This window comes from Blastomyces dermatitidis (genome assembly GCF_000003525.1).
Source record: "Blastomyces dermatitidis ER-3 genomic scaffold supercont1.1, whole genome shotgun sequence".
Classification (NCBI taxonomy): Eukaryota; Fungi; Ascomycota; class Eurotiomycetes; order Onygenales; family Ajellomycetaceae; genus Blastomyces; species Blastomyces dermatitidis.
Genome location: NW_025544774.1, coordinates 8,731,913 through 8,757,665, shown reverse-complemented (window position 1 = coordinate 8,757,665; position 25,753 = coordinate 8,731,913). Strand labels below are relative to the sequence as shown.

The 25,753-nt window shown below is 39.0% G+C and overlaps 5 protein-coding genes across 6 annotated transcripts; 2 read left to right on the top strand and 3 right to left on the bottom strand.

The window, feature by feature from the left end:
* Positions 1-1,847: 1,847 nt before the first annotated feature.
* Positions 1,848-7,080, bottom strand: BDCG_01164 (the record flags this gene model as incomplete). 2 transcript variants are annotated; one of them, XM_045416667.1, is made up of 5 exons in its annotated part: positions 6,172-6,218; positions 5,918-6,073; positions 5,292-5,819; positions 3,869-5,163; positions 3,452-3,792 (listed from the first exon to the last, which is right to left on the bottom strand). In XM_045416667.1, the coding sequence occupies exons 1-5, from the start codon at positions 6,183-6,185 to the stop codon at positions 3,452-3,454; spliced, it is 2,334 nt and encodes a 777-aa protein (XP_045272340.1). In that variant the 5' UTR covers positions 6,186-6,218. The 2 variants fall into 2 exon arrangements, with proteins under 2 accessions (XP_045279474.1, XP_045272340.1); XM_045416668.1 differs by having other exon boundaries at positions 1,848-3,792; positions 5,918-7,080.
* A 444-nt stretch (positions 7,081-7,524) lies between these two features.
* Positions 7,525-7,872, bottom strand: BDCG_16295 (uncharacterized protein; the record flags this gene model as incomplete). The annotated part of the gene is made up of 1 exon (XM_045425545.1): positions 7,525-7,872. One exon carries the CDS (start codon positions 7,870-7,872, stop codon positions 7,660-7,662), a length of 213 nt encoding a protein of 70 aa, XP_045279473.1. The 3' UTR covers positions 7,525-7,659.
* A 378-nt stretch (positions 7,873-8,250) lies between these two features.
* On the bottom strand, positions 8,251-10,275 carry BDCG_16294 (uncharacterized protein). Its single transcript, XM_045425544.1, has 2 exons — positions 9,561-10,275; positions 8,251-9,442 (listed from the first exon to the last, which is right to left on the bottom strand). The coding sequence occupies exons 1-2, from the start codon at positions 9,678-9,680 to the stop codon at positions 9,236-9,238; spliced, it is 327 nt and encodes a 108-aa protein (XP_045272339.1). The 5' UTR covers positions 9,681-10,275; the 3' UTR covers positions 8,251-9,235.
* A 671-nt stretch (positions 10,276-10,946) lies between these two features.
* On the top strand, positions 10,947-11,564 carry BDCG_16293 (uncharacterized protein; the record flags this gene model as incomplete). Its single annotated transcript, XM_045425543.1, has 2 exons — positions 10,947-11,180; positions 11,256-11,564. The coding sequence occupies 2 exons, from the start codon at positions 10,947-10,949 to the stop codon at positions 11,325-11,327; spliced, it is 306 nt and encodes a 101-aa protein (XP_045279472.1). The 3' UTR covers positions 11,328-11,564.
* Positions 11,565-11,571: 7 nt separating this feature from the next.
* Positions 11,572-15,528, top strand: BDCG_16292 (uncharacterized protein). Its single transcript, XM_045425542.1, has 3 exons — positions 11,572-11,732; positions 11,859-11,924; positions 12,206-15,528. Exon 3 carries the CDS (start codon positions 13,758-13,760, stop codon positions 14,211-14,213), a length of 456 nt encoding a protein of 151 aa, XP_045279471.1. The 5' UTR covers positions 11,572-11,732; positions 11,859-11,924; positions 12,206-13,757; the 3' UTR covers positions 14,214-15,528.
* The last annotated feature ends 10,225 nt before the right edge of the window (positions 15,529-25,753 follow it).

Genomic DNA, 25,753 nt, shown 5'->3' with positions numbered 1-25,753 from the left:
CTCCAGGCTAGCTTGGGGTAAAAAGAAATCTGAGTTCGTTCCACAATAAGGTTCGCAGTTGTCCATGTTTTGACTTTTCGAAGGGATAAGTTAGTTAACCATTCCGTTCGACGTACATAACCCAGGTCCTTTTCTATCTGCTTGCTGTGCCCCAATTTGCGAGATATGCAGAATATCATTCTACCGTTTGCTCAAATCTAAGACATGCATCTCCCATCACCCACGGCTTGCGGTATGCTATACACACAGTCCCGTAGCCATTTACGGGATGGTAATATGAGGGAGGGTTGGGGGGGAAGAAGGGAATAGCATCGAAGGGTAACTATTTATAGGCGCCCTCAAGGGGAGCACAGCCTATCATCATTACGCAACGGCAATCATAACGGCTGAAAATCCTCCCCCTTCCCCCTCCTTCGCCAGATGTGGGGCCTGTGTAGGTGTAGTTTCGCACCAGCAGACAAAACGATAATTTCAGCATCCCAATGTCACGGCCGAGATTCCACTACCCCAGGTCCCCGGAACCCATGTTCACGATGATTATTAGGTTTTCCATTGAGCGGAAGCCAGCTCAAGCCCAGCCGTCAGAACCACGTACGTCATAAGGTTCTCGCCTACAGTCCCCGTTCCACTCGTAGCCATTGAAGTGTTAATGAATAATGCGCCGCACAGCTCGGAGCTACCATGCAAACGGCTCTTCTTTCAATTTCAACTCGCGTGCTGAATGCCCAGTTATATACTGACGAGTTGTAGTGATGACATCCGTAGCAGTGACAGACACGAACGAAAATTCTAATTGTTCCAAGTAGCCTTTGTAGATATCAACTCATTTTTGTGCATGTTATATGCAGCAATCAAAAAGAAGCGTTTACGATGAAATGCCCTTCCACCCCGGATAGGTCGAATGAGCCTCACCGGTTAAAGCAGCTTTAGATATGAAGGAAATCAACCTTGGAAACTTAGATAGGTAACCTAAAGTTAATCTAAGCTTTACCCGAGGCAAACCATATACCCGGGTTTGAACTGCCCGGTGCACAAGCCCGGGATCAAGTAGAAAAGATGTTTGATAGAGAGTTGAGACATGATAAACATAATAAGACGTGTAACTCGTTTTAATTGCGCCATTGTGTAGTTGCGTCAGGCAGCAGAAGGACAGGGAGGGTTGGTTGGGTTGAACAGCGCAGTCCGAATCGATGAAAAATTAACTTAAGCCAATAATAATAAGCCGTCATAACCTCACCCGGGGGCAAAAAAAGAAATATCAACAATTATACACAGCTCTCACCTTACCTACCTACATGCCGATGTCGTCATTGTCCAACCCAACACCGCACCCTCCACAGTCAAGAAAGGCAAAAGGTCAGCCACGCGTTCATCAATATCGCGAGGTTGAATATCCCGAATAATCTCCACAGTAACTACGTCTGTGATCCCTGCACAATCCCTACATACACCCGAAACTTATCACAACTGCCGGTCGGTCCAGTACCTGGAACACGGCTGGTACAGCTTTTGACATGTACAGTACCTACGTATGCACATAGATAATTAGGTATTATTGAAAGTATTAACTAAGATTCGTAGTTATCTCTCCGCTCCTAACTTAGCCTAGCTTGGCCTACTGGGCCCATGCATGCCATCATTCTTCACACTGCAAGTCTAGAGCTACCTACACAGGTAGGGACCCATATGTACATGTACATGTACATACCCCCGTGTACGGGTGGATATCGAATTGCGTCTCAGCCCGTGTTCGATGCATGAGAGAGCGATCTTTTGGTCTAGGTGTAAGATCAATTGATGGGGGTGGAAGGGGGTTATCATCATTGATGACGATGAGGGTATTTGCAGGGTATTTGCCATTGTTTTACTCTCTCTTAAAGATTTAGCAGGGGTGTTTTATGGTGCCGCGCCTATGGGTAAGGGTAAGGGTAAGGGTAAGGTAAGTAAGTTAGCGTCGTTTTAATGCAGAGAGAAGCACGTAGGGGTGCATAGTGCACATTGCCAGTGTATAGATAATGTCCAGCTTTTACTCCGAGCAAAATCTATCTATCTATTGTGATTAATACGGAGCGAGGGTAATTACAAGCAAATCAAGTGCTCTTTTAGACAGTTCCAACTGTTTGGGTTTTATAATGTACCCAAAGAAAAGGGTCTCTCCTGATAGAATACACCAATTCAACGACGTATATTGATTAGGAACTGAGATAACTAACTACCTATGCGTAAGAGTAGACACTACACACTGCTGTTGTACAGGGGGGATATGTCAATCCATAAATTATGGAAGATAATAATTAGAATATCAACCTCCAAATCTTCTCAGAAAACTAACAGTACTGAAGAAAAGTGCCATCCGCCCATCATTGTCATGTTAATTTGCAATTAGCTTTGTTCGTTTGTTACTGCTCTCCCTTACAAGCATTAAGGACAAGAGAAAAAGACAGAGAGGGAGAAACGGAAAGACATTTTCACGAAAGTTAACGGAAAACTAATATTAACGAAAAATAGCACTGTACAATGGATAGATGGCTCCATTGTTTCATAAACAGAAAAGGGAGAGTTCAAAGCACCTCCTCGGATACAAAATTAGAAGAAGGGCAAAAGAAGAATCGAAAAAGATATTCAAATCTAACACCGGGAATAAAAAGCAATTAAAAGGCGAAGAGGATACGCCAGTCGACCAAAAGAAGAGTCGATCAAAAAAAGAATCAATCGAAAAAAAAGGAAAAAAGAAACAAAGAAAAAAAGAAAATTATCGACCAAACGCTCTTTCTTCAAAGCAAAAAGCCGACGCCCTGGTGTATAGGGTATGTACTCCGTAATGACAGTGGGAATATTCGTATATGAAAAATAAATAGAACACAAGTAAAAGCCAAAAGATAAGAATACAAAAAAAAAGGAAAAAAGGAGAAAAGAAAAGGAGAAAAGAAGAAAAGAAGGAAAGAAGAAAACAAGAGAGAGAGAAATTCGACCTTTCCAAAAATAAAATAAATGAATAAATAAATATTGAAAAGGAAGTAACAAAACCAACTGAGCAAACCAGCCACCCAGAAGAGAAGAAGATTCATCGTTTCTTCATCAATCTTCAATTCATGTTTTTCTAAGACTCCTTTTCCACACACATCCTTTTTCCTTTTGTATCGTGATTGGCATTTTGGGGGTTCACCCCAACAGAGCATGAGCAGCCGGGTTCATTAGCAAATAGCCTCCTTGAGGAGTACCAACTCAGACTCAAGGGCAAGAGCAAAATAAAAAGCAAAGGTGACAACAAGACCACAACGCCAGACAGAATTCAATGAGAAATAACCGAGAGATTGAGCAAGGCCGTTCGCGCCGCAAGTATAGGAAGGCAAATCGAAGGAAAAGGAAAGAAACCCGAAATCGGACAGTTAAAAAAAAAAAAAAACAAGGCCAGGGGGAAGAAGAAGGTGTAGCGGAGAGAATATATTGATTAAAAGATCAATTTCACTTCGATTCCAGAGGATGTTGATGGTGTCGACGAGTCACCGTTAGTGCTAGCGTCTAGCGAGCAATCGCGAACCTCAGAAATCTCAGCCGCCATATCCTGTCCTTCAGGGAGTTCATTCACGATATCATCATCTAGAATAACATGAAGCCCATTTCCACGGAGGCAGAGCGCTCGAACGACGCGTGACGCATCGATTTTGCATTTCTTGGAGATGACATGTACCAGGTCCTTAGCTGTGCGCTGTGTGAGATAGACGGCATGATAGTAGCCATCTGGGACCTGGTTGCCACAGGATTGCCGTATTTGGACATAGAAGCAGGAAGCTGCCGCTAAACGTTAGACCTATTTATGGAGCGTGGGCGATAGGGTGGTACAATAGGGAGGATGGAGGTTACGTACTGGGCTTCTTTGGGGCGGCCAACGGCGGCTGATAGGTGGCGTCGACATCCATCGCTTCGATCCAACCGTCGTGACCAGCGCGGCCGCCAGCAGAAACCTTTTGGATCTTCACTGGGTGGCTTAAGAACCGACCATTCCTAATTTGCTGTTGGCTATCAGAATCCTGTTGGGAAATGCTGGACCAATCCATCGAGTCGTGACGGGAGCCGTCATAGACTTGTGGTTGGTGAGGAAAACCTGTGTTGGGGTCAAAGGAGTTATGAGAGGAGCTGAGCGAATGGTTGCTAGTTGCGGGTGATAAGACATGCTGAGATGCTATGGAGGATCCCTCTGCGTTATTTCGGGACTCCCATCCTATTGAGTGTGAGAATCCCTCGTCAGTAATTCCCAGGTGGACTGGGAAGAGATCTGGGTCATCATGGGCATCGCCTTTCAAATTGAGAGCACTGAAAGGGCGAGTAGATGAAAACATGTCTTTCAATGTGCGGAGCTTGATTTGAAGATCCTCTTCTAAAGTTGATTTCCCAGAATCATTGCTTGATTCACCTGACCAGGCTCTTTTATGCTTTGTGATCTTTCCTTTGACAAATGAGCCGCTTCTTTTTCTCCTGTTGAAACCAGACCCGAGTTCAGCTTGGCTGATTTGCTGTTTCAGCTTGTCAATGAGCTTTTTGACATGTGCAACATCATTGGAAAGCTTTCGCTCGGCACCATGATCTCGAAACAACTTGACCTTGCAATAGCACACCTCAGGCCGGTCTTCAAGGGGTGGATTTCCATGGCCAGTAGATATAACCTCTGTTTTGGCACATAGACGAACAGGAATTCCCTTGACACCTTTGGAATGACTAAAATCGGTGGAGAGGAAATTGAAACGAACTGATATCGAGCAGCATGGGTTTCCATTGGGGTTCGGGGACCAAATAACAGAGAAACCATCGAAATTAGCAGTTTCTAGATGAACTTGAGATGGCCTGATATCTCCATCTCCGCCTTGGTTGGGGTCAACATGTTCTACCGCCAAGAGCTTTCCATCGCGGTGATGGGCTTCGTTGGAACCACGGCCCTCCTTCCATAGCTGCCAGCAGCTGGCTGGCTTTGAGCGTTGTTCATCATCCTCAAAAGAAACGCGGATAAAAGTGCGATATTTCAAAGGCTGTGCCCCTGATGTCATTGGCCCAGTATCCAAAACCGACATTGTATAGGCTTGGCCTTTGTTAAGATATGTAATTGGTATCTCATCAGGGTCTTTTACCATTGCTGTGGCTGCCTTGAGCGTGACATTGAACCGAAAGCTAAAACGGGACATGTCAGCATGATGGTCTGTCTTTTAAAAAAAAAAAAAAAAAAAAAAAAAAAAAAAAAAAAAAAAAAAAAAAAAAAAAAAAAACACACGGCAAGTTACAACAGTGTAAAACCTTACTTTTCACTCCCTGGGTTCGGACGATTGTCAACAGGGGTTGATAAGCCTATACCGTGAGGGAGTAAACCAATGTGATTATTCGCATTTACCCCATTAATAGGAGAATTCTCGACATGTAGCGGATTGTATCTTGGGTCTCGATTTACAAAACTGCTCGGAGCATACGCTGGTGCATGATGGAAAGAGTCGACGCCGTTTCCTGCCTGGGGAGCGAAAGAATGGTGAAATGAATTCATGTCAATGGCAGATTGCATTGCAGCAGCATCGGTAGCAGAAGTACTGGGAGGGATTGAAAGCGGGCTCAGTAAATTAAGTGTCATTCCCGGAGTAGATAAGTCGGGTACTTGTGTATGGCAGGGCATGCCCATCCCAGTCGGTGTCGCGGTATAGTAGGTGGAAGGCTGGTTTGCGAGCGACGTGAATGCATAAGAGTTAGGGTCCATTATAGAAGGAGTAAATCGCCAGTGATCCGGGAGGCCTTTTGATGTTTGCTCTGTGCCTTTGTTTTCCTCAGAGTCCATCGTTGGTCTATACCCATTACTTCTCAATCAGCAACCACGTCAAAACCAGCATAATCTGAAAAGATCGCAATTTATAGTTTTGTATGAATAAGAATTAAAACTCACCTTTGTTGCTGTACACCCTGTTTCACGGGCGCATCGGCTAAATTTTTGTCCGGGTGGCCTTCAGCCGTTGTTGTTGAACCAATTCCGGGGCAAATCTCGGGAAATTTTTGTTTGAAGTTAGAGTAAAGCTCCTCTCCCGGCTTCTGTGAACTTTTCCTGTATACCGCAGAGAGCTTAAGCAAAGGGGGCCATGTAATTGCGCCTGGAGTAAAGAACCGTGCTGGAATCGACTGGCTGTTATCTATTCCACGTACCGGTTACGAAACATTGGGATTGATTGATGGAACGAATGACAATGGTGGTAAGAAACGAAAGGCGCCAGGGGCAATGGCAAGACCAAGAAGCAATTGCTATAGTTCGCGATTAACGGGTATCCAGGCAAGAAACGTATCACACTTGGGGAAGGCACAAAAGCTTGGGAAATTTGTCGTAGCTCGGCGCTCAGTCCTTGACATGCGAAATGCTGTGCAACTAAATAGATTGATAGCGTCGGCCAGATCAAGAAAAGTTTTGAGAAGGGAAAAGGGGAAGGGAATATACAGAGAGCCAGGGAAAAGTTGTATTAAGAGGTGTATATAGTTTACAAGGAAAAGAGGGTAAAAGAATTATGGTGACGAGAGAATTTCTCTTATTTAATCTGAGTTCAAGGTAGGAGGAGATGCGTAAATATAACGATAAGATCCGAGGGGGGCGATGTTGTTACCACCACAAAGTTAACTAGCAACCCGCGATCTGAAATTATTTTTTTCGGTGGGCAAAGTGGTGACGACTATCTGAATAATAGCCTCTCTTATGCCACACTAGCCTAGACATAGGTCGGCGAGAGATGAGATGGACCATCGTAGTAAAGGATCCTCTGGGACTGTATCAATTGTCTGATTGGACAAGCCTTCTGAATTTGCGGGAGTCTCGCACCTCTCCACGGTACAGGATCAGGGGTGGTGTGGTGGGTGGTTTAGAAGGGAGGATCGCTTTTGGGATTATCGTTCCCTTAGGTACAGTACATGATGGATACATTTATTTGACTGTGGGTTTCGAAGTGAAGTGGGTTTAGGATGGAGCAGGCCAGGTTCCATGCCTGAAGACGCCATCAGATGGGCTAAGTGAGGATCCACGGGAGTTGTAATGGTGGGGGGGGGGGAAACAAGCCAGGCCCGCCACAGGTACGCTTGGCGGCAAGCCTCAAGTCGCAGCTAGCAAGGGCTCGACGGCTCCAGCTTGGCCCCTTGTAAAAAGTAGTCGTCAGGACTGAGAAGAGAGGGATAATGGGTTTAGGGTTATGACGGCGGGCGGAACTCTGAAAGGAAGATACCAGATACAATTGATAGCTATGACGAAACATTGAAACAGTGATCCCGGTGATATCTCAATTGGCTTTGGGACTTACCACCCACTCTCTCTATCTCTCTCTCCCTTCCTCAGCGTCGGCCTCATCCTTTCTTCATTGAGTTCATCGGATTCAAGCTGTCAAAGAAGCTACCGATAGCCACACATGAACCAATCACTGAGAATTCATATGGGGTACTTCCCACCACACAGCAAACATTTTGCGCCCTTCCTCTCCTCCCCGCACTTCTATTATTTCATAGGTAATCTACCAGTTGGTTGTTCAGACCCACCTACCTTTGCTGGATATTTCGTCTTTCGTCGGTGAAGTTCGCCTCCTAATCTGGCAATATCCGAGGTTAACCTAGGTAGCTATTAGAGCGCCACAAGTGCTCAATGCGCCACACTGATAAAGATCACCAGCCACTGAATGACGTAATCCCTAGCCTACTTCCTAGGCTCCTCACATCGCCCAGTTTCCCCACTTCTGCAGGCCGAGCTGTGCTCATCCGCGCCACACAAGCACCCTGCAGCACTCGGTGACCTAAAATATCTGCGCAGTGTAAATGGCAAAGGATGAATTCTTCAACACTGTCTGTCTTCTCCTCAGCGTTGGTGAATGGTTCCATTTCAGTAAGTCACTTGCAGAGAGGAGTGAGGAGTACACGCACGTGCATTTTTGAATCTGCTTACTACAGTTGGTCACCAATTTACGCGGTTTCAACCACGATATAGAAGTGTCAAACACACTACACTGGCCCCTGTACCCCAGCAGGTTCATTTTGCCTCCTCGGGCCCTGCTTCCGACGAATAAGAAAAATCATACCTAGGGACTATGTACTGTACATACTTGTACGGTCCCAATAGAAAAATAAATAGAATAAAATAAACCGGAAATGCATCCACACAACTTATTTTGGTCAAAAGGAGCAAAAAGGTTTAAAGGCTTAAAAAAATAAAATTAAATTAAATTAAATTAATAAAAACGATCAATCAATTCTTATCGTCTTAGCGCGATGTGGCTTTTATCCATTATCCGTCGTCCTCCTACTGAATGCTCGGTTTGATAGGCTGGTAGACTAAACTCTCACTCCACTTCCTGTGCACAATGCGGCACAACAGGTCCGTAATGATGTGTTCTGGCCCAAAGCGCGAAAGGGGTCAATGCTAAGCTCATCCTGTTAGTACTGTATATACATACCGGGGAGGTAGGTACGTGTGATGTACGTCGATGATATTTCCCCACCCCGCCTGCATACATGGTCTGGTTGGCCTCGGATGTGGAAACTATCGGAGGGAGAAATGTTGAGATAAGTACTGTACATATACATATTCATATCAAATAGCTGTGAAGGGGGCGGGCTGAGCACTCGGTGCTTCTCATTTCCCCCCTTTTGGATCTTCATGCCAGTCCATGTACCGTACAGTACCCATCGTGTTCTCCGTAGGATCTACAACGTCTGGATCGTGCGCGTATCCCGATCTCTCTCGATCCTAGATCGGGTGGGGGAAGAACAGTCCAAAGTGCAAGGGCAAGGAAGAGTATGGCCCCCCCGCTCTCCCACCTAGGCCTGGACAAGCAAACCGCACCACAAAAAATATATATATCAATTTTTATCTCCGTAGAAATGTGCGACGTTACCCAGGGTTTGTAGCGCAAACGGCAGAGCCTGAAGCATCCAATATCAATTAAGCTCAAGGCACCATCTCAGCCTCCGTGTTTCTGTGCTACTGCTTGAATTGGGCGTCCGAGAACAGGGCTATTTTTGACTGATAACACTTGTTGGTTGCTAGCGGAATAGATTCCGGAACAGACCGAAGCCACTGGAAAGTATAGTACATAGTTGCATATCTCTAGGGACTTTGGCTGCCGCCGCTCGATATATTGTTCGTCATAGCTGGCGAAACCATTAGCTAAGTCATTGAACTTCATCATTGTGACCAGGTCAGCGAATTCTTGGGCGGAGAAAGGTATTTTGCCTGCCCAGATACCTAGGGGCAGTCGACTAGGGGGTTGCCGAAATGCGCGATCAAGGAGCTCATCACATCGGCCTCTGCGGCCCCAGGGATCCTTGCCTGACACTCAATTGCACGCCGAACGGATTGCCTCCAACATCGTAACAGAATAGGAGATAGGTCCCACAGTTCATCGCAAGGGTTGGGGAGTGTTGGAGCGTATCCTATTCTCGCCTGGTAAATCTACAATCAAGCGTCATTCATTAAAACCATCAGCGTTTTGATCTTTCTTTAATCACAACTGATATTGAAGGGTGCTGATCCTCTAGACCGCAGTTATTAAACGAGTTGTCGCACGTACATGGCTTTTGGCCGTTCCTTCTGATAGCGCCGAGCAATTGAATTTCAAAATCCAATCATAACAAAAAAAAGGACTTATTAATCCTTCCCCATTATTAACGTCTAGCCTCTCGCCGGACATGGGCTAGCTGGTGGGCTTTTGGGCGGGGGAGGTCTGGGCAGAATGTCGTTCAGCGCTCTGTCGTCAAGCCCCTACGTTTGGGGCAGTTGATCCCCTGCGGCCAAACAACTATAGGCTAATTCTACCAGGGTAGGATTTAGTTCAGCCTGGGTTCCTCATTCTGATGACATCACCATCCGCTCCTGGGACCTGGGGGTGGACGATCCTTTTCTCGCCGCATCCATCCATTGGCACTGGCAGTAATTCCAATCTTCGTTCTGAGTCGTTGCCCTGCCTCGAGTTGCGAAGCGGGGCTGTAAATGATTAAAGAGATCCCGCGCCCCGCTAGCCATGTTATTTATTGGGAGGGGGACATTTCGTCATCACAGTAAGGACTCGCCTAGACCCCTAACCCATTATCAAGACACTTACGTCGTGTCGTATGCTGGCAGATAAGATTGCTATTTCTCACGGCAACACGGCTAGAGAAATCAAACACTATGTCTGCATGGCAGTAATGATGATGGCGCCGCCATTTTATGGGAACTATCTGTCAGGAATCGTTAGTTACCCTAACTTTAGCTAAAGGAAACCAGAAGCAAACCAAAAATAAAAAATAAAGAAATATAAACAAAGAGGTGATGGAAGCAGGGTTCAAGTCCGGGGGCCAAGAGGGCTGAGAGGAGTTAACCCATCGCCTGGGGGATATACAGAAGTTTGACCCACTTTTCTGGACACATCTTCGCAACTTTATTAGTGCTTCCTCTAAAATACACAACCCACAACACGCATAGTACACAAAAATTACTAATACAGTGTGACTGTCTCTCATAATTTTCATATTTCGCTCATTTTAGCTCTTTCTGCCCCCACCAACACCAGCCACAACTTCTCAAAAATAGGTACCTTTTGTATGAAGATCTCATACAAAAGGTACCTGTCAACTCATATATCCACAACATCAGGTACGAGTAGAATATTAAAAAAAAAAAAAAATAAATAAATAAATACATCAATTATTCTTATTTTGCATAATGGCTATAATTTAGTAGCAAATTTACTGGTGATTTTGAAGTTAGTAGTAAAACTTTAATATATTTAAATTCTTACTATATTCTCTGCTCAATATACATATCATGAATCTGATGTTGTGTTGAAGATATTAATTTTTTTAGGTATCTTTTATATGGTGAGCCCATACAAAAGATACATTGGTCATAGCGCTGTAACCCGCCATCTCCTCGAAACTCAAACAAACCAAGGATTGCTACCCCATACTACCATTAAATGCTCGTACGAATTCTTCAGGCTATCAGACATCCCGGATTCCAATTGTATTGCCACTTCTTTTTTGTAGAGAGCCACCCTCGATCCCATGAGAAGGCATCATTCATTATCGGCTTGACTCACTTCCATCTCATATTAGAAAATGTCGAGGGCAACAATAACAAGGCAGAAGGAGGTTTGGACGATCAGAGAGCTTCTCCACAAACGCAAGGAACCCCGTCCCAAGCCTGTCGAGTAAGATTTTCTTTGATCTATCTTTTCTGTGTCTTCCAGGGTTGGCATGTCTGGTCTGACTAATCATCTATCAAGAACCAATCGACCGTTGATAACACTCTGCGCTCATGTTTTCATACAACGAAACGTCGTTGCTTTCGGACTTAGTGCTTCTGACAGAGTAGCACAGAAAAAAATATATGTAAATACAAATAATTCTTTTGGCCTTCAATTGCTGAGCAGAGTTGACAGCCTGGAACCCTTTGGGTCACAGAGCATTATCTAATTTGCCATCTGTTGACAAAAGTGGAATGGCTCGGCCCGTTAAAGGCAGCGGTGGTGACCAAGCTCTTTTGCTTAGTAGTTGCACCATCGAAGTAAACTTCACCTTAATTTTTAGCCTCGTCCTTCTACTTCTACATGATTGTACTTTGTATTGATATCAATATGGATATGGAGTCTAATATGACGGGGGAACTCCCTTTGTCATATCATATACTGAGTATATAGCGGAGAGAATACGGACTTTGAGATCTCTCAAAAGGAAATATAAATATTCCCAGGATAACTCAGGTGGGTTTCCCCATCTGTAGACTTTGCTGAAACCTTGCCCAAATCCGCCTCCGATCGGCAGCCACAAATCGTGGCAGGAATGAACCTCCCAGAGCTAGTGAGTTGAAGACTAAAGCGTTCATGCAGGACAAAAATGAAGGCTGGCATGGTAAAAGGTGCAGACCTGTAGAACAGAAAAGGACATCAAGGTTGGTACGTATCCTAATTGGGAAGTTTTCCGATCATCCTCCGCAGATCCACGGAGCTTCTTGATCTCACTCCACACCATTCGGCCATCATACATGACTTGGTGTTGATCGTGAGGCGCTTCTTGCATACCCGCGACCTTTTCTTTTCCTTCTTTTGCTTTTTCTGTTCCTTTCCTATCCAATCTCGTTCCGGTTGGTCGTTTTGGGAAGAATGATCATGGCTAAAATGGGCCGGGTCAGTCGGCAACCGAAAAGGAAGGGAAACTAAGTACATTACATGATTAGACTGAAGTCCGCTACGCCGCACTGATCCCTAAGACCTTGGGTCTTTACTAAACAGCGAGTGGGGAAAATAAAGTTACCTACCTAGTTAAACTTGTGGATGAACTGGGAAAAATGATTGTCAAGTTGATTCATTCTCTTTGTCTACAAGTTATGGCTCGTTTTCGCCCCTGAAAAGAAGCAACTCAAACCAGAGGGTAGTTCACTACCTAACGGAGTACGGATGCCCCCGGAAGAAGTTTTGTCTCGCCTCACACTAAGAATTTAAACTGAAATAAATACTGATCCTAGCATTAAGTATTGCCGTTCCATCTCACATCAAGAGAGTTTGACTCTTAGAATTAGAGACCAATACCCCCTGGCTTGCTCACTAGCTCACCGCCCAAATCTCAGATGGTCTGGCCTACCGAGAGATTCGTTGCATTAGAAACCATATTTCAATATAATTTCTTAGCGTGAGGCAAAATTTTCCACAGAGGCCTCTGTAGGTGGCTGGCCAATGGTCCAGACTAATCGGTATGGTATCTGAGAGGACTCCTTGCTGAGTTGCGGTCTTGATTCCGCCCCTGAGTGTCATGAGGTATCAAACGTACTGTACCTCGCACTTTGCCTTCCCCAGACACCATCCCTGGGATAGCGATATTCGAATTTCTATTCGTCACCGTCGGCAACTACGACAAAACTCTCCATCACGCTGGAAACCAATGGCCAACTTCAACCAAGTGGGAGAATCGAGGCGCGTGGGCAAACAAGGGTCCTTAACCTTTTCCCAACGGTCAGCCAGCACTGCAGATCAGCTGGAAAAAGCAAATTAAATAAACGACTGGTTTGAATGCTGAATATTTTTCCCGGTTCGTTGATCAGGAGAGGGAGGGCTGGCCGATTCAGAACTGAAGGAAAGGCGCCCCCTCGGGGCGCGGAACACCCCTCCCCTCCCCCAACCCCCTTCTTTCCACCTCATGCTCCTCTTTGATTGATCGATCCTGATGGCGGAGGCTGTTTTAGTGCAAGTTCCTCCAGTCCAAACTCCTCAAAGGGAACCAAGATTTTCCCAGGAACGTGTTTTTATAGATTATCAAGTGGGGTTCTCAATTCATCTCACAATGCGTGAGGTCCAGCTCGCCCGGCTCGTTTTCTTTTCTTTTTTACCCCAGATGAGCTGCAGAAAAAACAATTATTCGCAGAGACAGAATCAGGGTGATTCAGTGGCTGATGTACTCTGTATGGGTTGAGCGACAGGCGCTAAGAGCAGCCAAGATTGCTAGGGGTTACCTTGACGATTACATTGTGGCTTCTCTTAGGGCCCTGGAAGGAAGTACCTTCCATGTTACTCTGTACTTCGTCTAGATTTTGCTTATTTTCCATTTTCCTGGTCTCCTCTGTCCTGGCTGCAAAGAATGGGGGGAATAATGTTTTGCTTCGACCGCGGATAACATATGGTTCTTGTTCCCTTTTTGGGCCAGCCAGAATCCCTGCCAACAGCCCGACAACTTGGTTCTGCAGATGTGACGGCAAAGCAAAATAAAATAATAAAATAAAATGAGTCAAAGGCAGCATGGGCGAAACACATATACGCAGTAGCATCTCCTTTCAGGGAATCCTGTCAAAGCATCTTCGGGGTGGACGCGCCGTTCTGTTCTTTCGCCTGGGCATCCAAAATAAGCCACAAGTGATAGCCGGTGGTATTACAGGCTTCGAGCCTAACTTAACACCGACTCATTCACAAGGCCCAACAATCCTTGCATTCTGCATACAAAATCGCCACCTCCTCATTTTCCAGCGCATCTTCATCCCCCCTTCCGCATCAATCCATAATCGAAGGATACAGACCAGCCTTTTACGGAGGTTGTTCCGCGCAATAAGAGGGCTAGGCCAAAGAAGCTCTTTTTTGCGATCCTCACATCCACAACAACGCAAGAGCATCTGCAAATTGAAGGCTTCCCCTTTTCTCACGGAGTTTCAGTGTCTTCGACTGTCTCGGCCCAGCCCCGATAAATTCTGGACCGAATGAAGACGTTCCCGAAAAGCTAAAGGCCATCCAGCCACACCCCCAAGACTTTGAGGCTCCAGGGTCTGTTCCCTATTCCACTCTGATTCTGTGAATCCAGCCGCGCAAAGACTACATACAAGGGGGCAGAAGAGAACGACAAGTCAATAAAATTAAGCAAAAAAAATAAAAAAAAATAAATGGACCTAGACCAAGCCACAGGCAGAGAAGAAAAGAAGAGCACTGCTCGACTCTGTGCTCGACCGGTGATGAATCATGGATCCTCTACTCCTACTCCACTGTTATCATGAAGAGCACTCGTGATGTCTCGCTCTCTAGTTCATTCAATTAATTGATTCAAAGGGCGGCGGACAAGAGGGGCAAAAGAAATCGAGGACGCGTCAGTCGAGCGCACCATGCAGTGCTAGTAGCTGCCAATTATGCTGCTGATTAGCGGCGAGGAGTTCTGATTTGCGCTCTCCCATTCCTTAAGCGCTCTGCAGTTTGCAGAGATGAACAGAGCGCATGGGCGGAATGCGGCCTTACAGTGAGAGCATCCATTTATTAATTCATTCATTTCACATTTTTATCAGATGTTTGTGGCACACAGAGAGAGGTACACTTTTCAAAAGGCCCAGCTTGAACAACGTTGTATGAAGTAGTTCATCACATCCTTTCCACGGACACCTTTGCGCCTAAGAACAACTTGAACAGGGGAAATTTCCAGATTCATGATCTATTATACTTTTTCTTGGCCCAGGCCTGTTTCTCAAATGTCCTCGAGAGCAAAAAGGAACCTGCACTCGCACTGTTAACTCTATGCGACCTGCAGTACGGGATGCGCACGGACCTCTGGATGAGGATAGCCTCGAGAGAAGCAGGGACCATGTGCAGCTTTCTCGGTGGTACAGCTCTTAAGGTTCGGGAGGATACCAGCCCTTACCTGAATCTACTCTGTAAAAGTGCCTAGGGGGACCCGAATACAGACAAGTTGATGAGGTCATCGTACATCTATATGTACAGATCGGGAACGGCCACTCAACTTGTGTCTTGGAGGATAACATTGTTGTGTTGTAATCTAACTACGCGAGTTACACTAAATAGGTTGGGGTGGCACGTGACTAGGGTAGGTGTAGTAATCACCAACAATCCCTTGCTATGCTGTGGCCTATAAGCCGCCACCTGGGGCCTCTCTCATTCTCAAATCTTTCAAAAAATGTAATAATAATTAATTACATTAATTAGATGCTGATTTCCTTATTAGAAAAGACATCTATACAGCAATAACTGTAAAAATCAAGAAATACATGTAAAATTCATTGATTCACTGTATTATTATTATCATTCAATTATTCATTCTTCTTAATTTTCTGATTATTAATTCTTTTAATAAAATCTTCAAATACAGGCTTTATTAGTGACTTGATAAGACTATCAGCTATATTCACTGTAGAATTAATATATTTTATCATAATTTTTTCTTTTTTAATCAGATTATAAAGAATATAATATTTAATCTTAATATAATATAATTATTATTATTATTATTATTCTTTCATTATACTTATATACAAGCAGAGCTTATAATAAGTTCTTGTATAATGTTAAATACAGGTCAAGTATTGATTATACAGAAGAAAAATACAGATGTTAAGATTATATTAAGATAATAAGAATATAGAAAAATACAAAGAAGTTACAATTAAATACATGTGATAATAACTTCTCAGCTCAGAAACATAGAGCAATTCATTGAAGTAATTTATACATCTCTGTATTTATTAGAAATCTGAGATGCTTGAGTTTCAGATTTAATGTATTCTCTGCAGGTTTCAAACTTACATGCCTTGATTTCTCATGTCAAGACACTATCAGATAACTGTATTAATTATTCAGTCAGAGCAATACAATGTAATCTTTATATTAAGAATTTCTTCTTTGCTAGATTAATTACTCTCTTAATATCAACTTATAGATATAAGTATATTTTTACTTTTTCATTATTTATTAATCTGATATTATATAATATATTATTCAATCAGATTATTTTATAAGCTGTTTTACTAGTTATAATATACTCAGCTTTTATAATTGATTTAATAATAAATATCTGTCTTTATAACTGTTATGAGATCAGTGACCTATTAACTAATATAATATAGTTAATAGTTAATGTGACGGGCTGCGCCTGATCAATTATATAGACTATTTCATTACACTTCACAGATTTCAACTGCTTTAGTCTTGAATGTATATGCTTCAATTCTCAGCTATTCTTAATCATCAATTCTTAACTGCTATGAATATGTACACTCTGATTCTCAGTCATTCTTAATCATCAATTCTCAGCTGCTATGAATATGTATAGATTCTTTCACTCTGAAGCCTCACTATATACATAATTATATATGTATATAAATATTCACTCTAATTGCTGATTTTCACACTTTCTCTTTCTTTTCTTCTTGTAAGAGGCCTATGCTGAATAGATTGATATAATATTATAGATCTTATATAACAAAGATAAAAACATTAGAGAAGGAAAGAAAGAGAAAGTGTGAGAATCAGCAATTAAGATGAATATTTATACATGTATGTGATGATGTACATGATGAAGCTTCAGAGTGAAAGAATATACATGTGTTTATAGTGATCAAGAATCAGTGATCAGAAATGACTGAGAATCAGAGTGTATACTACACATGTTTGTAGCAGCTGAGAATCAGTGATCAGAAATGACTGAGAATTGAAGTGTATACTACATATGTTCATAGCAGCTGCAGATCAGAGATCAGAAATGAAAGAATCTATAAAGTGTAATGAAATTGTCTATATGATTGATTAGATGTAGTCTGTCACATTAGCTTCTTCTTTTTAGAAGCAGTTCTCATTGATCAAGAGCTGCTGTTTCAGATAATATGAGACTCAGAGTTCAGATCAGTTGATCATAGCTGACTCATTTCACAAGATATTATCAGTTATGACTGTGAGATTTCTTATCAAGAATATCTTCAATCTCTTACTCAAGCTCATTATCTTCTTCTATGATGTCTGACAGCTGTTAGTCAGATGTCAGCTGAGAAGAGAATGAATCAGTGATAATACAGTGAAGTAAGCTTGTATAAAATACATCATGAATTTCTGATGATGTGTTAAGATAGTAGTTGTAACTATCTAGAACTTCTATCACTTTATATCTAACATGGTGATAGTCTAGCATATGAGATGAATGTGTGATTTATATATTCTTGAGATTCAATTATACAAGATCTTCTATCTTATACTGCTCTGCAGAATCTTATCAGATATTAATTTAATCTTCTTAATCTTGTTTCACAGTTGTTATGAAGATCTCTGCTCAGTCACAGACATCTCAGAGCTTTATTACTATATTATTAGTAATCTGAATTGAACTGCAGAGATTCAGTGTGAACTGTGTAATCTCTAGAAGATTCAACACTTTTATATGATATTTATATGTAAGAAAGAATGAGCTTATATCTGTTAAAATAACATCTCAACTGTTGATAGTAATCTCTGTGTGTAGAAGAAGATTATACTAATTATCTTATAAGTGATTACAGAACTTATAAAGATAATTCTTTACAGTCTGAATTATCTATTCTGATACATCATCAGTCTCAGAGTGATAGATAGTTAATAGATGATATATAATCTTGAGAACTTGATCAATTCTTATTCAGAGAGTGCTTATGAATTAATAATCTTAATCTGATACTATCAATCTCAGCAACTCATACATTCAATAGAATGAACTTTATAAGAAGGCTTCAGTGACTTATTCAGCATTTATCTTATTATAAGATTTCAATATTACACTCTTACTTAGTTAATTAACAATGATCAGAATGTTTCTACAGCTCTTACTCTTAGATAGATTAACAGCAAAGTCAATTATTACATCTCATCAGATTCTATCAGAGATATTAAGTGATTTCAGTAGATCTTTTCTACAGTTCTTTCATAAGATAATAGAAGAACAGTGATTACAGTTTCAGATAAAGTATCTGATACTATTTAATATCTTAGATTAGTAGAATTCTTAGAAGATCATTCTATACAGTTGTTTACAGTCTGAGTGACTAGTTATACATGAATCATACATCTCTTATATTATCTGAGTGTGTAAGAATTCAGAGTGAAAGACTCAGCATCATTTACAGAATTGTAGAGTATTATTATTATCAATTAAGTATTCTGAGATATCAGTTCTTATATATAGTTCTGAGAAAAATTGAGATACTTTCTAATATACTGCTTTAGTGAGAATCTGAAGAAGTTCATCAGTGTAAGCTGCTGTATGCTATAGTTCATTCAGTGTAGAGAAAGTGAAGATATAAATATCAGTTCTAATTGAAGAAGTATATATAATACTGTATATTGTTTTATCTTAATCAATTAATATCTTCAGATTCAAGAGCTGATGCTCTCAGTTCATTCAGTGAGTATCTATTACATCAGATGATATATCTTACTCTTATTATGAGAGAGTATCTGTCATTGAGTTCTGACTGCCAGAATGATAGTGTATTATAAAATAAAAGCAGCTTAGAAACTCAGATCATTATATCTATTATTCAGTAAGTTTATAGATAGTTATAAAGTATTTGAGATTTTTATAATCTGTGAGACTGTGACTATCTCAAATTCAGAGATACTTCAGAGTTCAGAGTCTCATTCTTCTAAACAGTGTATAATTGTAAGAAGTTTCTTGTTATAGATCTTATAATTGCATTCAGTGAGACTCAGTTTCTTAGATATAAAGACATATAATCATAGAATATCTTCATCATTATATTATAATATTACTTCTTCTATTATATAGTCAGAGAAATCAGCTTCAATAACTGTCTCATAATCAGAATTAAATGTTATCAGTAGAGAGATATTAATGAACATCTTCTTTATCTGTATAAATGCAGCTTCAGTATTCACTGATCATTGAAATACTGAGTCTTTCTTAGTGAGATCTGTAAGTGATCTTGTGATATCTAAGAAGTTTCATATAAATTACTGATAGAAGTTAGCAAATCTGATGAAGCTTTATACATCTTTCACAGTATGTGAAGCTTCTCATTCAAGAATGATGAAGACTTTCTCAGAATTCATTCAAATCCTCTTATCAGCTTCTATAATAAAACTCAGATACTTGATACTCTTGACTTTAAAATCACACTTATTAATATCTATCAGTAGTTCTGCTTCTCATAGCTGTTGTAATATCTTTTACATATATTCTTGATATTCTTTTCTGAATTCATCAGTGAAGATGAGAATGTCATTCAGATAAGCAGATACAAACTCATTAAGAAAATCTCAGAGTACTCAGTTGATATACTTCTGAAATGTACTGAGAGTGTTAGTCAGTTCAAAGAATGTGACTATTCATTCAAAGAGATTATAATATGTTTAAAATACTATAAGCCATTCATCTTCTTTAGTAATACAAATCTTATGAAATGCGATGATGACATCTAATTTTATAAATCATTGAGCTCACTCAATCTGTGCTAGAGTTTCATTGATGAGAGATAAGAAATATTAATCTTTCTTTGTCAATCTATTCAGATCTCAGTAGTTCACACAGAATCAGAGTTCTTCATCTGATTTCTTTGCAAAGAGAATAGAGACTGCAGTGAAAGAGTTGCTAATGTATATAAATTCTTTATTCAATAGATCATTGAGTGTCTTTCAAAGAAGAAGAAGTTCATCTTGAGATATGTTATAAAGAGAGTCTCATGATGATTCAGAGTTCTTATCATTCTTTTTTTCTAACTTGATACTGTGATTCACTTCAGAACCTTGTAAGAGAGATATATTTATAATATTATCTTATCAAAAGACATCTAGGTATTCATGATATCATTGAGAGAGTTTTGTATGAGAATCTGTTGTTGTAACACAGAATAACTTTTCTAAAGCCTTTTTAATATTGGCCAGACTGACAGAATAGATTGATATATAATTCTGCTATCAGTGAACTTATCAGCAACTCTGTCAGTGATTTTGATGATGACTTCTTTTTCAGAGTATTTCATACATGTTGACAGAGATCTGTGTTAGATTCATGATCTTGTGAATATTATCTTTGTAAACTCTATCATTGTTAGAAAATATCAAGCTTCTGTTTCAAGCATTTAACAAGATACCTTGTTCAAATAGGCAGACAAGTTCTAACATAAGATCATAATCAAGATTATCAACTTTATATGTGTAGACATTCTCACATTGATGTTCTTTCACATCTATAATCAGCTTCATTATGTAACAGATACAAACATCTTTCAGATCATCAAATTCTGCAAGAAGTCAGAGTTTTGATAAAGAAATACACTGAAGATTATAATATCTTACAACTGAAGATTTTATCATTGCATAGTAGCATAGATCACTGTCTATCATGACTTTCATATTATATATGTTATCAATCACAGTAGATACAAGAATTGCATTCATTATTATCTTCTCTTCAAATTGCTGTTGTTTAATCTCTTCAAGCTTCTGTTTGTGAATTTAAACAGAAGCTAATCTTTTTTCTGTTTCACTGAGACATTCTCATAGTTATTCTCTGAATCTTTCTCTAATGTAATGTGATTGATGTGAACAGATGCTGATTCATTCTTTAAACAAAAAGATGCTAATCTTTCTCTCAAGTATGAAGACACATAGATTGATTAGCAGTTGAAAGTAATATGTTCTGATTAGTTACAGTTGATGCACACTTCACATTATCATTGATCAGTGACTTCTTTGAGAGTGATTTCAGAGACTTGAAAGCCTGTTTGAATGGCAGAAACTCTTGCTTATGTATAGATATTTAAATCTATTCAGTTCATGATCTCTGCATCATTATTCTTCAATGTGAATATATAAGTGACTGAAGTGTAACATCTTCTGCCACTGTTCTGTATACTCTTGAGCTTGGTAAGACAGTCATTTAATATCTGAAGCTGTGTGCAGAAGTCTTTATAAGTTGAGTCTTTATCTGCACTTATAAGAATCTGTAAGAGTTTAAAAGTTAATGTCTTCTTAAGCATACTAATCTTCATTCAATTCTCTCAAGACTGATCACCTGCTTCTAGAATCTTAGTGTTGAAGTCAGAGATGAATGTTGTAAGAGAAGTATTTCTCTGTTAGATACTCTGTAATCAATCTAATACTTTCTGTTGCATGACAGTGTCTCAGAACAGAATATCAAGATATTTTATAATATTATCAGATATTCATAACACTGATTTACATACTTTCATTCATGAATGAAACTTCTGTTTCATGTAATCTTTCAATCATTCATTGATATATCAATCTTGATTGATTAATAAATCAATGACATCTTTATCTACACTCAGTTTTATGAGCATTTTCATTCTTCATAATAAGTAGAGAGTGAGATCAGAAGTATTGAAATATACAGAAGTATCTAAGTGTTCTTTCAGTGCTTTTGTATTCAATTCTGTAGATGTTGAAATTGCATGAGTTAATTGTTGAATCTCTTTATATTGAAGTTGTTAAGTTGCATGCATATCAGCTATTTATTGTTATTGTAGTTTCAACATTACTTGAAGTCACTGTGACACTGTATCTATACTCACACTCGAGAATTCTATATTATTATTAGATGTGATTATATCAATCATTAAATGTGTAGTTGTATGAATATCTCATACATCTGAGTGTCAGAACTCTTAGGTCTTTCACTGATATTCTCTTATAAGATTTTACTCTCTTCATAAGATCTTATTGTGAGATCAGGGCAACTGATGAGTAAGCTTCTATCTGAGAACTCAGTGTCTGCTTAACTGTGTTTCTCTTTCTTACATATTGTTACATATTCAGATATCTCTCAATGAATAATTGTTTCTGATGAGAATACAATGTGTGAATAATTATTTTCTAATAAGAAGATGATGAACATTTTTATAGTGTAAGAGGCCTACACTGAATAGATCAGTATAATATTATAGGTCTTATATAACAAAGATAAAAATGTTAGAGAAGGAAAGAAAGAGAAAGTGTGAGAATCAGTGATTAAGATGAATATTTATATGTGTATGTGATGGCATATGTGGTGGAGCTTCGGGGTGAAAGAATATACACATGTTCATAGCAGCTGAGGATCAGTGATCAGAAATGGCTGAGAATCGGAGTGTACACTAACCGTGCCATACTTACTCACTCTCTGTAGTGAGTGCGCCACAGCGTACGGAAAACCACACTGTAAAGAAAATATTTTGAATATAGTGATCTTCAAAAATTAATTAATAATCATCATCACATCTATCTATAATATAAAGATTATCTATATACTTATTAGAAGGTGTAGAATTCACTGTAGATTGAGATTCTATAGAATTATCTTATTGTGATTGAGTGACTATAGATTTTGTAGATATGATTTCAATCAATTAAAGAGTCTTATTGAACATCTTTTTCATCTCATCTGCTCTACAGATCATAATCTTGCAATTGACATTCTTAATAGTGAGGACTTCATCTACTTGCATGTGTCTGTGAGAGAATTTGACAATTTAACATCTATTTGCTTAATAATGATCTGTAAGTTCATTCTTACAGTGCATGTTCAATTTCACCTGAATCATGCTACTCTTGAAGATCTTGTTCAATCATCTTGTCAAATCAGATATAAGAGTATTCTTCACATCTTCTAAGATCTTGACTGCTGTATTGATTTAATGATATAGTTTTGCAATCATCTCTGAGAAGGTTAATTGCAAGAAGACAGTGACAGAGTAAAGTGATTGTATACATCATTATTATCATCATATATGTTGAGATTCAGAGCATCATCAATGGTAAGAGGTCTCAATCAATTGAGAATTATATTGTGATTAACTGAATACATTTCACAGTCAGCAAAGCCAGCTCTCAAAGTGTCAGTTTTGAATGCTTACAGTCAGACACTCTTCAGATTAGCAAGGAATTGTCTGTTATTATACTGCTTATATCTGTAGCAGACAGTCTCATTAATAATATTCAACTTATGAATTCATATCTTAATTGCCTCTTTCTAACTGTCATTCAATGCTCAATTCAGTGAAACTCTCATAGTTCTTGATTTCTTCCTGTTGATTCTCTCATACAAGGTAGTATATAAGACATTGAATTCTCATGATAGAGACATGATTTTTAATTTTGAATTGCTTTTTTACACATCAACAGCTCTTTGCAACTGCTTCTCAGTGTAATTAGAAGATTTAGACATGGTTATAATTAATAATGATTATTTGAAGATAAAGAATGAAGATATTGAAAATATTTTCTATATAGTGTGGTTTTCTGTACACTGTGGCGCACTCACTACAGAGAGTGAGTAAGTATGACACGGTTACGCGCGTTCATAGCGGCCGCGGATCGGCGATCGGGAATGAAAGAATCTATGAAGTGTAATGAAATAATCTATATAATTGATCAGATGCAGTCTGTCACACTTCTCTAACATTTTTATCTTTGTTATATAAGACCTATTAATATAATATTAATCTATTCAGTATAGGCCTCTTATACTATAAAAATATTTATTATCTTCTTATTAGAAATGATTATTCACATATTATCTTCTCATTAGAAATAATTATTTATCAAGAGATATCTGAACATGTAATAACATGTAAGAAAGAGAAACAGTTAAATGAACACTGAGTTCTCAGATAGAAGCTTACTTATCAGTCACTCTGACTCTGTAGCAAAATCTTATAAAGAGAGTAAGATTTTATAAAAGAATATCAGTGAAAGATCTGAGAGTTCTGATACTCAGATATATGAGATATTTATACAATTACATATCTGATAATTGATATAATCATGTTTAATAATAATATAAAACTCTTGAATACAAGTATAGACACAATGTTACAGTGACTCTGAGCAATGCTGAAATTATAATAATAATAAATAGCTGATATGCATGTAACTTAACAACTTTAATACAAAGAGATTCAATAATTAATTCATGTAATTTCAATATTTACAGAATTAAATATAAAAGCACTGAAGAAATGTCTAGATGCTTCTATATATTTCAATACTTTCAATCTCACTCTCTACTTATTATAAAGAATGGAAATGCTCATGAAACTAAGTGTAGATAAAGATATCATTAGTTTATTAATTAATTAAGATTGATATATCAATGAATAATTAAAGAATTGCATAAAACAGAAGTTTTATTCATGAATAAAAGTATATGAATCAGTGTTGTGAATATCTGATAATATTATAAGATATCTTGATATTCTGTTTCAAGACACTATTATATAATAGAAAGTGTGATTCAAAGATTGCTTAAGTCAGTGTATAATTACAGGCGTACGCCGGCTTCTTATATATTGAATCTCATACACTAAATTAATTAGTGGCCACTAGGGCTCTCTTTACATTCATACACTAGTAGTTCAGAAGCAGCTGCGTTATTATCTGACAGTCATACATTCTTCTGAATCACATTCTCTCTCATCAGATTCAGTCACACTCATGTGATCATGTTATACACTCTAGCTTCATGCAGATTAGCTTATCACTAGTGTTTTACAATTATATGATCTATTGTAACGTGGCGGAACCGAAGAGGTGACTAGTCAGCAGCGTCATGTAGAAGTAGTTGTTTTAAGAAGCTGTATGAGTGAGCTTGACTATCTTGCTTGAATAGTGAGCTCATAGGCTACAGGGTTATTGTGAGAATATCACAGATATAGTACTTAGTATACTAAGAAGATTGTATGAGACATGCAGTAACTCTTGTATATATTTCAGTAGAAGAAAAAGATGAATCACTGACTTCTTTGATGAGAAGTCAGCATCTAGCTATTCTATATAGATAATAAGCGGATACTCTTCTTTCATTTCATAAGTGAGAATAGCCAGAGTGATATCTCAGCAGCATCTCATTACTAAGAAAGAGTAATCTGCTGACCTTATATAGAAGTGAGGTTCTTATATTCATCAATCAGATCTTTCTATGATATATCTGAATAATATCATAGAGCAGTTGAAAATCAGTTCAGTCAGTCTGTGAGATGAATGAAATTATCTGCATGAAAGTGATGAGCTGTGTGAAACTGCAGTGAGGTCTTGATACAGTCAGAGATGTGACAATGCTCTTCTCTTTAAGAGTATAGTTCTGATATTCTCAAGATTACTGAATTAGAAATTATCTTTGTTGTATAGCAATGATTGTCAACTGATTTGACAGTGTATATACTGTATGTGATACAAAGAAATAGATGAGTTTTTCTACTGACTATGTAGATCTTTCTTTCTCATCTTTATTCAAATCAAATATGTGATAAGTGAGTTTCTTATATATTGATTTGAAATGTGAAAAATATAGTTAATAAGTGACTTACAGATCTCTCATTATATACTGTTCTATATATAAAATTCTCTGCAAAAGTGATGTATTTTAGAGACAAAGTTAACAGTAGTGATAGAATTTTTTAAAAAGATTCTTCTCTTCTGTAAAACATTTTTCTTTTCTCTCTCTTAATTGCATCAGTGAGTGCATAAGAGTATTATTCTTGAAGAAT

Bases quoted from the DNA above. Each gene is read 5' to 3' on its own strand.
- BDCG_16292 (XM_045425542.1), top strand. From the start codon at position 13,758: ATGGGCGAAACACATATACGCAGTAGCATCTCCTTTCAGGGAATCCTG.
- BDCG_16294 (XM_045425544.1), bottom strand. From the start codon at position 9,680: ATGTCCGGCGAGAGGCTAGACGTTAATAATGGGGAAGGATTAATAAGT. The intron at 9,443-9,560 runs GTACGTGCGACA...GCTTGATTGTAG, and splicing joins AAGGAACGGCCAAAAGCCAT to ATTTACCAGGCGAGAATAGG.